The sequence below is a fragment of the Stegastes partitus genome, unplaced genomic scaffold (assembly GCF_000690725.1).
Source record: "Stegastes partitus isolate 25-593 unplaced genomic scaffold, Stegastes_partitus-1.0.2 Scaffold283, whole genome shotgun sequence".
NCBI lineage: Eukaryota > Metazoa > Chordata > Actinopteri > Pomacentridae > Stegastes > Stegastes partitus.
In genome coordinates this window covers 565,110-577,386 of record NW_007578014.1, presented here as the reverse complement: position 1 = coordinate 577,386, position 12,277 = coordinate 565,110, and the positions used below count along the sequence as shown (strand labels likewise).

Genomic DNA, 12,277 nt, shown 5'->3' with positions numbered 1-12,277 from the left:
GAGGCATGTTAGGAACTGACGGTAGTTTAGTCCAGGTATCTCTGTGTAACACTGACTCCAGCCAGCCCCCTCCTGGTCTTCGCTGCCGATGGCACATCCGATAACTACGATGACACAAGCCATGGAAAGCCATACAATCAAAATAATTCCAATAATTACTTCTCTACGATGGAAACATTATTCCCGTTTCCTAATTTAACCCTTTGACCTGCAAACACAACCTCAGACCTATGATAAAAGCTCCTCACTAAACAGAAGACGTCTCACATCTGGATCATCGCCACGATGAAGTCACTTCTTATAAAAGGTCCATCTATCCACAAACTCCTGCTGAGGTCCATTCATGAGTTTGTCGGATATCTTGCTGACTGGGGCAGTAACAGATAAAAACCTCACACCTCTCCGATGCAGGTAATAAAAGCTCCGAGATACGACGCCACACCCAGCCGCAGCAGATACAGCGACCGATAAGAAGTGTTTTAAAGCCGACGTTTCCGACTGCTCTGTCGTCGGGCTCGTGTGTTTATGAGCGGTCCAGCTGTGAGAGACTGAATGAAGGGAAGATCGCTGAAGAAGTGTAAATATTTAAGGATGTCGAGGCTGCAGTCAAACACAAGTCGCAGACGGCACAGAGCGTTTTCTCACAAGCCAACCACAGTGTGTTTTATTGGGTGCTTCAGTAATACAAGTGCACAACAAACCACTCTGCAATTGCAGAGGTGGCGGGTAGCCAGTAAATATACAAGTCCTGCCTCTTTCACAGGCAGACCTATACTTTTGTGGTCTGCCTCAAAAGCCTTTGAAAAAATACATACAGTACAAACAAAATCAGAGGAAGTTAAAAAGCATGAAGGATCCATTTACGCAAATCTTCCTGTTCCATGCAGATAACATACTGATGACAAATACAAAAAAAAACAAACCAAAAAAAACAAGGAAAACAAAGTAAAAGCATATTCTGCATGTTTGTTCCAGGTGCCACTAAGAAAATGAGAATACATACTGTATAGCTGGAGGACAATGCGTATGATAATTATAATATTCTGTGTTTTTTTTCTCCAATACAATACTTCCAACATTCAGATATTGGAAAATAAAAATCCCAATCTACTCTTTGTATAAAAAAGAAGCTTTCAAGTCAACAAGGAACAAAGGACATTTTTTTTTGTTTGTTTGTTTAGTTTGATTTTTTTGTTTTTGTTTTTACACAGAAAAGGTAGATAAAATGGGAAAGAGGAAGAGGAGGAGGACGAGGAGGGCGACAGGAGGGCAGGTTTACCGTTGCACTTAGTGAGTGTGCTTTGACAGACTAAGGGTGAGAGAGGTAGAGAGAGGTTCAGTGGAGGGTGAGGGAGGTTCAGGAGGGGCTGGTCCGCGGCGGGGAGTCTATGTGGCGTATCTCTTGGTCCATTGTTTGGCTATTCTGTCATGCTCTGTTCTGTTGGTCAGGTACTGTGTGGCGATGCTTCCCACCAGAGGGTCGGCTGAAACGAACAAAGACAGGCAGAGAGAAAGGACGCGTCAGTCATTGTACAGTGTAATCGGGTTCGCTCTCAGCCGGGCAGGAATCACAAACAGCACAGAGCCGCAACATTTGCATCTTTCAAGGCAGCGACTGAATGAACGTCTGTACGTCGGAGCGGCGGTGGAAGAATCATCCGGATCCTTTACACCACAGTCTGAAAACACCACACAGAGCTGCCTTCAGGGACCATTATCAGCACATGGACTCGTTCCAGTACGATGTGCGACACTGCCGATACTAAACCAGCAACATGGAGGATAAAAAATGAAATCTGAATTAAAAAAAAAAATAAAAATGTTGGTGACTTCCACTTCCTTCTTTCGTTCACTTACAGAAACACATAATTAAATGTGTGCAGAAATGTATAAATAGGCATTATAACAAAAGAATACACATATAAATAGCTTATAAAATCATCTTCTCTGTTGTTTTTTCTTATTTTAGCCTTTATCAGTTTAATAATAAAGGAGAATTTATTTGCAGTTTAGCCCCTCTGAAGGGTCACCGGATAAATGTGGATGATTAATGGGACAGGAAGGAGAAAAAAAACAACAACCTGACCGACAAATTCACGTTCATGTTTTTTGGTAACTGCAGTTGTTTAAATGAAACCACGTGTGAAGATTAGATTGGAGTTCATTTTAACGAGTCACATCTATGACGAGTCCCGACTGGATCCTATTTTTAGTCACGCAGTAAATCTGACCGTAAAGGATTCATCTGAAAATGACTTAAAACTGTCAAATAAACGTGGAGGAGTAATGAACACAATATTACCCTCAGGCATGAAGTGGAAGTACTTCAGATAAGCTCAAGTAGCTCAAAATATTTCTTAAGTGCAGTACTTGAGGAAATGTTCTTAATGAGGGTGGAGGTGTTAAAATGTCTTCCTCCTCAACAAGTTATTGTTCTGCACATCAGCTCTTTATAAATGTATTTAAAGCCCAGTCTGTCATGTTGAACCTGGTGCTGAGACATGTTCACATCTGAACCACAGATTCTCTCCAAAAGGCCCAGTTCACACCGTTTATGAACACGTATGTCGTTACATCATGTGAATGACGTCTGATCTGTGGACCTTTGCATTTACAGCCTCCTCAGTCATAAGAAGCTTTGTCACCGTCTCCATTCTGCTGCACTGTGATTGGATCTCATTATGCAGATTAATTAGGCGGGGCAGGGGGAGTTGGTGTCTCAGGTTAATGGGAGTAATGCCACTGATGAGTGTGATCCATCTTTACAATGAGGACAGATGTGCGAGCTACTGCTGCTGCTGGAGCGGTAATCAATGGCTTCCTATAATCAGTAAAGAGCAGTGAATGACACCAGTCACCGTACGTTGGGATGTGATCAGGACGAGCCGGTCTACACAGGCTTCAGATGTGATATCCAGACACAGACTGTATTTACACTGAGTCCTAACTCGTCATTCATTCTGTACCTGGATGTCGTATCTGGGTTCGTATGTTTGCATATTGATGCAGGTGTAAAAGAAACATCATGATGGAATGCTGTCAGACTGGAGACCTGAGCTCACTCAGGTGTAAATACACTCTGTACAGCTTCTGAGGAAACAGATCCACTCAGCGGGCGGAGATGTCGTCTACGATCACATTTCTCTTCCTGCTATCATAAACAGTAAAAGCTACAAGCAGCAGGTACAGGAAACAGATCCACCCTCACAGAGCGTCATCCAACAGTGAATGAAACCCGTTCACGGTGTCCATTCTCAGACCTGGATGGAGCAACGTTCGTACATAAAGCCTGGAGAGCTACTGGGATCAGATCAATGGGAAAACTAATCAGATCATTAGAATGTGAAAAACAACTAGAACATTTGCTTTCACATGGAACTTATAGTAAATTATAGAAACGTGATTTGAAAGTGAAGGTTTAGTTAAATTTTCACACTAATGAAGAAAAAGGAGTTTATGAGAGATGAAGTGTTCAGACTCTACTGACTGTTAGATATGAACCTGATCACATACAACATGTTTGGTATAAATGAATGCAGTGTTTGTCTCGTCGTGGCTCCAAGGGGCTGCGTTTGTACATTTATCAGTGTGAGATATCTCTCAGAGCGTTATTTATATGAGGTGTGTTTTTATGGCTGACTGATGTCTTGCTAAACTTTAAGTGACGGCGGCTGACACGCTGGAATGTTTGGTTTGTTGTTAGTTACCGGGTCTAAAGGAAATCCCAGCAGGGCTCGGCGACGCAAACGGCAGGAACATTTAATATTCATTCACTCATCTGACATAAATGCAATTCAGTTTCATCCACGAGGCCAGACTGTAAGAAGTGTCTCCTGGGGGACAGACGGGGTTTTCGTGGTATTATGGGGACCTCCAGTAGACCTGATTATACTGTCTCCAGCTCAACTCAGTAACTGGTTAAATACAGTAAAGAGAAGCAGCAGGGGTTTATGGAGACTGAAGGACACATAAAATGAATGTAAACCTACCAAGCAGCAAAGTCTATTCCCTGTAAACGGCCAGCTTCTGGTATACTCACTAACTTGCTGCATAAAAATACCCGTTTTCTTCACAAGGTCCTGCGTTTTCCTGCCTGCTCTCGTTCCCCTCCCATCTGTTCACACGTTCAGCTGCCTCACAGTGAAGCTGGTGCTTTAACCAACAGCAACGACAAGACAGCGTTTTGTTGTCACGCCAAAAAACAAATGACAAATCTGTTATTTTCTTACAGGATCTTATGTGATAACGCTTGTTTTTACTAAACGCTGGGGGTCACTTGCTCTTTTCGGCTGTGAAAATGTGGTTTTGTTATTTACAACTTGAGGCCGGCAGCTGTGCCAAAGATCTGTCGGTGTCAGACAGGCCTGGGAAGCGCTGGGGCTCTGGATTGGTCGCGGCTTACTTAATACACCGTTAATAGTCTAGAAACAGGATTCTGCCTCCTGTGTCGACTTGAAGTTTAGCTTTCAAGTAAAAATAAACGGAACATTCAAAGCAGAGAAGGAAGAATCCACAGAAGCACTGCTCCCTCTCACGTCCTCCTCAGGCCCTGCAGCTCCTCGTCTACTCACACCGATAACAAACAGTATCGGACGGATGCTGTGTCCTACCTGGGTTACAGTCTGTGAGCAGGGAGCAGATGGACAGCAGCACCTTGGAGATGGTGAGGGCGGGGCTCCAGTTGTCCTTCAGGATGTCCAGACAGATCACCCCCTGACTGTTGATGTTGCAGTGATAGATCCTCGTGCGAAAGGTTACCTGCAGACACACAAAAGTCCTGTAGTTTAGAAACGTGGGAGTTTGGCAGCAGAATGCTAACATACAGGTCTATAAATGCTCAGATACAACCAAAAAAAACAACAAAAATAACACCTGAAAAGAAATATGAGGAATATTTTGACATGTGAGCTCATTCTCACGTCTTCTCGCGCACCTCTAAAGTGCAGTAATTAACGGTAAGATGACGACTGATGCCTTCGTCAAGCTTTAACCACACTAGACTCATTAATGTGTGTATCTTTGATTATATCTCACAGCATTTAACCAAACTGTACCAGCTTTTATTAGAATGCTAAGCTAACTATTGTACATATTGTGCTATAATTATACATTTTGGGTGCCAAACAACATCTGGCAACAGGATCCCTGAAGAACATGGACCTTCTGGCTAATTTGGGTAAATTTACATTGATTTGAATGCTGATTAATGCACATTGTCCTTTTTCAGATAAATGCACTGAAACTGAGACGAGCTTCCTGGTGCCTCGTCAACACCAATAAAAAAACACTAATTGTAATTTTTAAACCTCACTTTTTGTTGGGATTAAAAAAAAGAGCTATAATGTGCTAATGAGTGATCTTTAGAGGTTCTGGTGGGTAGATTTTATGACCTTTGGACGGACTGAGGCGAGCTGTTTGGCCACGCGTATTCCATTTATGCTAAGCTAACTGTCTCCAGCTTGATATTTAATGGACAGAGCGGTGGAGACCTGGTTCACAGCACACATTTTGGAGTTTCATTGCAGGAAAAGCCCCCAGCATCTGATAGCACTACATGTCGGTGAGCTAGCTCCAGGGTCCTGGTGGTACCGGCTCACCATCATAAGAGTTATTTAACAGAACCGGCGCTAACCTGCCATGAGAAGTCAGGATGCCATTCTGCTGTTGGACACCTCCGTCTTAACAGAAACACTATCTCTGAGGTCACAGTTTACTCCAGATGACCGTAAAATGGTTGCAGCCAGAATTCAAACTATCAGAGCTTTTACTGGGCTGACTGGCGACCAGTTCAGTCCAGAACGTGGCGAGTAATGCGATTAAAAACGCAACACGTCCGCTTTGTTGACCTTCAACAACAGACAAGCTTTATAGGAAATGTTTTTTATTTTTATGTTTGACAGACACCACATTTGGGGATTTTTTTAAAATCCAGCTTCCTATTTCCTTTTCTCTCAGCTAAAGGACACAAAGAGCTCCTGGTAAATGCAAAACTGTCTCTGATCGTCCAGATTTCTGTGTAAAAAATACACTGCTGCATTTTTAATTATTGCAGTTTAACATAATAAACATCTTCCTGCCTGATTTTAGAAGTCACATGAAACACAATATGATTAAATTAAGTATAATATTGGTTGTATATGATTAAAAGTGAAAATTCGTCTGCACCGGATTGTGCAAACCATTATTTTGTATATGACACGTTGTTTTTTTAGGGTCATTTAAAATAACATAGTTTTGCTTTAAGTGAAATATTCCCCAAAAACCCATCAGGGAATATGTTGGTTTGGACTCTCAAACAGTTCAGGACGGATTTTCAAAACTCCAAAACCAAACATTTTATTTTTATTGTAGAAAACATGCAGGAGGTTAATCGATAAAAACAATCATGTTTTACATCGCAGCCCAATATAAATGCTATCTGGACATGTGATTCCTAATAATCTTAATATTTTATGAACCAGGGAATCGTTGTGCTGATCTGAGCAAACAGAACCTTCATCAGAAGCCACTGCACAGCTCCACTGGACTCTCTGATGTGGTGGATTTCTCAGATGCTTCAGATGTTGTCCCACTGGGATCTCATACAGTCGGAAAATTACACTAAAAATTCAGCAACTTATCTGTTCTTGAGGTTTATACTTGAGCTGCTGTTTAAGATTAAGTCAGTGGTGCTGCTTCTAAATGTCCGGTTCAGTCCAACCGAGAGGCCCAAAGACATTCAGTCATACAGTAGAGGAGCTGCTATCAGGGGATTGTTGGCATTTGGGTTTTTATTTTGTGCAAATTTGCAAAAAAAACAAAAACAAACCCAAAACTTGATCATCTGGTGTACACTGGATTAAAAGTTTCACTAAGAGGAGGGCATCATTTATTGTTATATTATATTTTTGAGCAATTCACAAGAAACAGAACATGAAATTAGCTTAAATTAATTCCATTTATGGATGTACAGAAAGATTAGAGAGCTAAAACAAATAATGTGCTTAAACCTCAGCCAACAGCATGTTTACAATAAATGAGATAAAACTAAAAATGGGATTGTTATTGTCTCAAGGAGATGAGTTTTAAATCCTCACAGAACAATGATTTCCTGCACAGAATCTCGTTCTAATTGGAATAATAACAGGTGAGACGGAGGGGACGGTTGAAGCTGCCGTGGGCTTTCACCTCTCCTTCCTCTATTCACATTAACACTGACGTATCAGTACCAGTGTAATGGCTGTGCCTGATTGCTCCACTGAGGGCCATTTCAAACCATTTGTCACTGCTGCTGGCTGTGCACGTAGCCACAAACACACAGCAGATTTAATAGACATAGTTTTATTGCAGTGAATGCTATTATTAGGGTTTTATTTTCTCTTGCTTCTGATGAATTTAAAACAGCTTTCATATTTAGCATCCACTCAGAGGCCACGTGATCGTTGTTATCAGGCCGACCAACAGAGGGCAGCATGGTGTAGAATCCCAGCACCACAACAATAACAGTTTTGTTGTCACTCCTTCACCCAAGTGTCAATTAGTTGCTTTCCTTGTCACAGTAAACAGTCTTCCCCAAACACACATTCCTCCGCTGTGACCCACAACATGTAACACAACACGGCCCTCTCAGAGACCTCCTCCCGCCTCACAGCCTCCGACCACTGGGCTCTGCCCGTCTGCCATCTCGGCTTCACATCTGTTTGGTCCTGACACTTGACACCCCCGTTTGCCCTGCCGCTCCAATCACCAACATCTGGCCGCCCTGACCCCGACCCTCCAGAGGAAATCTTTAACGAGTCTTGGCATTCTCAGAAATCACACGAGGCAGGACGTTATAAATAACCGAGCCCTCCGCCTCCACCGCCTCTGCGGACACGACGCTCCTCTCCTGGCTCTGGTTCAGAGGCAAAGACGCATCCACCTGGTGGACTTGTCAGACCGAGCGAGGGGACTCTTATTTCGCTTGCAGAGTGTTGAGATTTTGAGAGCGGGTCGGGTTTGTGGATCCAGAATTCCCAGGCCTCGGATCTGAGGGCGTTCGGCAACTGAGCTTCACTGGAGCATTTCTATAGTGAGGGACTGTATGGCAGCTAAGGGTGTGTGTGTGTGTGTGTGTGTGTGTGTGTGCGCAGGGGGGTTTGGCTGCAGATCACAGTGTGTTGGAGGGGTAGGAGGTATTGAAGGGGGCGGAAACACTCGAGCCCCGCTGGCTACAGAAAGCTGGGCCGGAGCCTGTGGATTTGTTTGAGTCTGCTGTCAAACACAGAGCTGGTGGTTACACAGCACAAAGAAGGAGAAAGAGGGAGAGGAGAGGGAGAGCGAGCACGGGGAGGGGTGTGCATAACAGCGAGCGAGAGAGAGGGAGGGAGGGAGTGAGAGAAAATGAAGGCCAAGTGAAAGGGTAATCGGGTACACTGCAAACTAAAAGGAGATTGTCCCTGACAGTCTGCGTGTTCAGTAACGACATCCACTCAACATCACTGAAGTCCTCCGTAGACGACGCCGCATAAAACAAGGAGAGGAGTCCTTCACTGGATGAGCCGTGAACAGGTCGGGCTTCAGCGCTGCCCAGATTCTCACCTCAAATCACAACGTTTCTCATAAAACAACAGAAAAGTGCGAAGCGAGCTGTAGAGCAGCTGAGTCAGACAGCTGCAGGAGAGCCTCTGGACTACTGACACCGCTGTGGTTCTAAGGACTCTACTATCATCACTTCTCCCAACCGATTCTGTATTTTTTCCACAGAACACCATCAGCCGTCTATTTGTTGGTCCATCCTTTCTGTACCTGCTCACCATACAGAGCCAGGGACCTGCACCAGGTCATGGAACCACGAGGAAACCGCATGATGTGAAAACAGAAAAAGATCAATAATCACATAATGTCATTGGCTGTTAGAGGCTGTTTGGTGGGAACTACTTTTAGCTCAATGTGGAGCTCTGCATTTCCTCTCATCAGTCGATCAAGAGAAGATTAACCAGTACTTAACATTAACTACTAATCAACTAGTTTGAGAATCGATTAATTGTCTACTTTACATGCAACATGTGCAGGCTTCATCTCCTTATATGGTCAGATTTACATGTTACTCAGAGTATTAAAACTTCCATTTTGCAAACTGCTAACCAGTTGACAAGGACACTGTCGATGTAAAACTGGACTATTGTGCAGGAATAAAGCCACATACAGGTAATCAGTCCTGACAAACCATTTAGCTGCTGCAATGGGAAAGCAGACGAGGTTACACGCTTTAGCAAAGAGTGCATTTTGCACTTTCAGCTGTTCTTTTTCAAGAGCTATTGATATTTTCAAACAAATCAGAATTAAAGGGGCTATAATCTAAATTTTCCTGGCGACAATGGATGAACAGCAGATGACAAAGTGTTATGTGGAAGGCGTTTCTTATGATGGAAACCTCAGAGGAGAGTGTTTCATCCTCCTTCATCTCATTGTTTAGATGCTGCTTTGTATCTGTCGGTAATGATAGTCCACGTGAGCGTGAGTAACTGCACATTATTCTGCACAAAAATAAAATATTACAGGACTGCGTAAGATGAAAGGAAATGTGTGGTCATGCTGTGTGCATCACTACAGTCCAATCTTAGCTCCAGTGCAACTTTTCCAGATCAAGAAATGAGTCAGATATGTTCTCCTCACTTGCAGTCCTTCCACGCCCTGTGCAGTGCAGTGTGAAGTCGATGTTTGGTCTGCTTACTCAAACATCCAAACATTTTAACAGTTATGTCTTCAGGCTGCTGACCTTGGGGGGTTTGAAGGGGTAGTCTGGCGTGAAGGCGATGTCCAGGAAGAAGACCCCTCCCTCGTACACGGAGCCCGGAGGCCCCAGGATGGTCGACCTCCACTCGTAGATATTGTCTCCTTTGGGGCCGGCGCTGGAAAATTGAAACAAAAGACTGGTTAATATGTTAATCAGCGCAGCGCGTTGGAATCGACATCCTGGCGTTCAAACTGCCAGCGGGCTGACAGAGATTTGGGGGAAAGAGCAGCTGAGGCGGTAAATGCTGGCTTGTGACAAGTTAATGATGGAGATTTGGGGAATGCTGAAGCCGTGGAGGTTTGAGAGTTTTTAGTTCAAGGCTATTTTAGTAGGATTAACATTATCTTTCAAAATTTTGATAAGAAGATTGGATTTTCCCCTATTGGGAGCTAAGGAACTAAAGCATTTCTGACACACTGACACACACTAATGATACCGTATAAACAAGCATCTGAGCGCTCAGCAAAACCAGAAATGCAAGAAAGTCTTTTACATACAAAGAAAAGAGCTACTGTATGAAATAAGGTATAAATGGGCTGAGCTGTGCAAAAATGATTTCATATTTGAGCCGTTTTTTTTCTTCATGAGATGAGTATTTATGCTGAGTGGAGGCTGAAGGTCACATCTGCTGTATAGGCCCAGTAATTAATGCCATTTCCATATTAAGGGCTCCCTCCCCCACTGTTGTTTGTGGTAAGACCCTGATGTGGCACCGAGCCAGAAAGAGACCGGGACAATGTCCAGATCACAAAGCCTGGGACAATGAACAATCCCTGCGATTTCGTGTAATTACCAGGGACGGTGTTTAACGCCAACCCTTAGCTGCTGGCAGATGTGCTTACAAATGTGAACAGCAGACGCACAGTGTTCGCTCTCACTCACGGCTGCGATATCACTGTTCACTTTTATTTTAACCAATAGCGCCAGACAGACATTTCCTGGTAGTGACTGTGTAATAGCCTCAAACGGCAAACTGCTAAAAGCTGCATCTGGCTCCGAGCGTGCCCTTGACAATAGATCACTCTCCATAAATAGAAATTAGACATTAGACGTTTCCTTCCTCCTTCGGTATCAACACACACAAATTTCCACTAAGCTACTTTGCCACTCTTTCACACTGGCCCTCTCTTAAAGCCTTCTTTAATTAGCTCATTATGATTAGTAGGTCTCTGGGGGATTACATCAGAATACAGTGTTGATAAGAAATTCTCTGGTCTGTTGTTGCAGCCACAAAGAAGATCTTAGATTTATTTATTTTTTTTCTGTTAGAATAAAAATACAAGAACAAAAGGATGAGCGGGTCCCTGTCCGGATGGGGACACACTCTGGTAAATTATCTCAGTAAAATTCACACCGACTATGGAACATTAACGGCGGCGGCGGCGGCGTTTGTTTTGGCGGGCGGGCGCGAACAGGGCAACCTGAACGTTTTCAAAAGGCACCAAATTGCAGGCTTTGTTTCTCCTCCAAACAAACTGTGCTGCATTTTGTTTGGACAGAGAGCAACATCTAACCAAGCAGCTAAAGGAAATGGCCTCAAAATAGAAAGATTTATAGACGCAGGGACAGATGTTGATACCTGATAGGCAGCAGCTTGCGCCTGTCATAACAATACAAAGTGAGAGCAAACCGCATTATGATCTGCAGCCCATATTTAGCTGTCCCTGCATTCTTCTGCTGTGTTATTTAACTGAAGCTGAATCAGAGCAAGACAAATTCAGTGTTCCCAATATGAGCTGACACAAACTGAAAAGGTCTGGAGACGAGATGTCATGCTGCCAAATCTCTGTCCACTAAATGATCTACTTGAAGGAGCTGACAAATAGCCACCAGAGGTCTTTGACTCACCGCTAAAGCTGCCAAATTAGCGTGTTAGTATTTTTTGTCCCTCTATAAATAAATACAGACATGCAAACAGATCTCCGAGATTTAAGACTAAGCAGAAGCCGAAGCAAAGATGCCACAGATACGATTACTTTCTTGTAGCATTGCTAATTACTAAATCTGCATAGAAGGAGCTCATGAACAAATAACTTGAGAATCCAAGATCCCAGCCATTAATTAGCTGACCAGTTGTCGAGGGCCACGTTCAGAGTGACTCCAGCTTTGCCTTGTCACACATTTGAATGATGCCAACACAAGATCCTCCAGAAACACACACATTCCTGATGGCAGTGCTTTGTAATGTAAACCACGACTGATTCGATAAAAGGTCAAACGTTCACCGCTATGACTCGTGAAATCCTGTTTCTGAGTATTACAAACTGCTATGGAGTGTTCTGGAATCTGGCGAGCCTTCAAACTCACACATCTGTGACTGAAACTGGACTTTCAGGACTGTGCTTAATGTCTCACTGGTGCTGCAAGTGACAGACCTCCACCAACGCAGCCGCCTGAGCCGTTTTAATGTGAGGCTGTTTCGCACTCAAAGAAAAGGCAGCCTTCAGCCGTCACTACGCTGGAGGCATTGATCATTGCTCACACAAACTGTGACGTCAACGCAGCGCCACAACCGTTTAC

General features: G+C 43.6%; 1 protein-coding gene across 2 annotated transcripts in view; it reads right to left on the bottom strand.

Moving 5' to 3' along the window:
• Positions 1-634: 634 nt before the first annotated feature.
• The window catches only part of ube2e2 (ubiquitin-conjugating enzyme E2E 2), a 28,747-nt gene continuing 17,104 nt past the window's right edge, over positions 635-12,277 (bottom strand). For both annotated transcript variants that reach the window (XM_008282732.1, XM_008282731.1), the window contains exons 4-6: positions 9,740-9,872; positions 4,611-4,758; positions 635-1,484 (exon numbers count right to left, since the gene is read on the bottom strand). In XM_008282732.1, the coding sequence (XP_008280954.1) occupies positions 1,387-1,484; positions 4,611-4,758; positions 9,740-9,872 (379 nt within the window). In that variant the 3' untranslated portion in view covers positions 635-1,386. The remainder of the gene's footprint in view (positions 1,485-4,610; positions 4,759-9,739; positions 9,873-12,277) is intronic.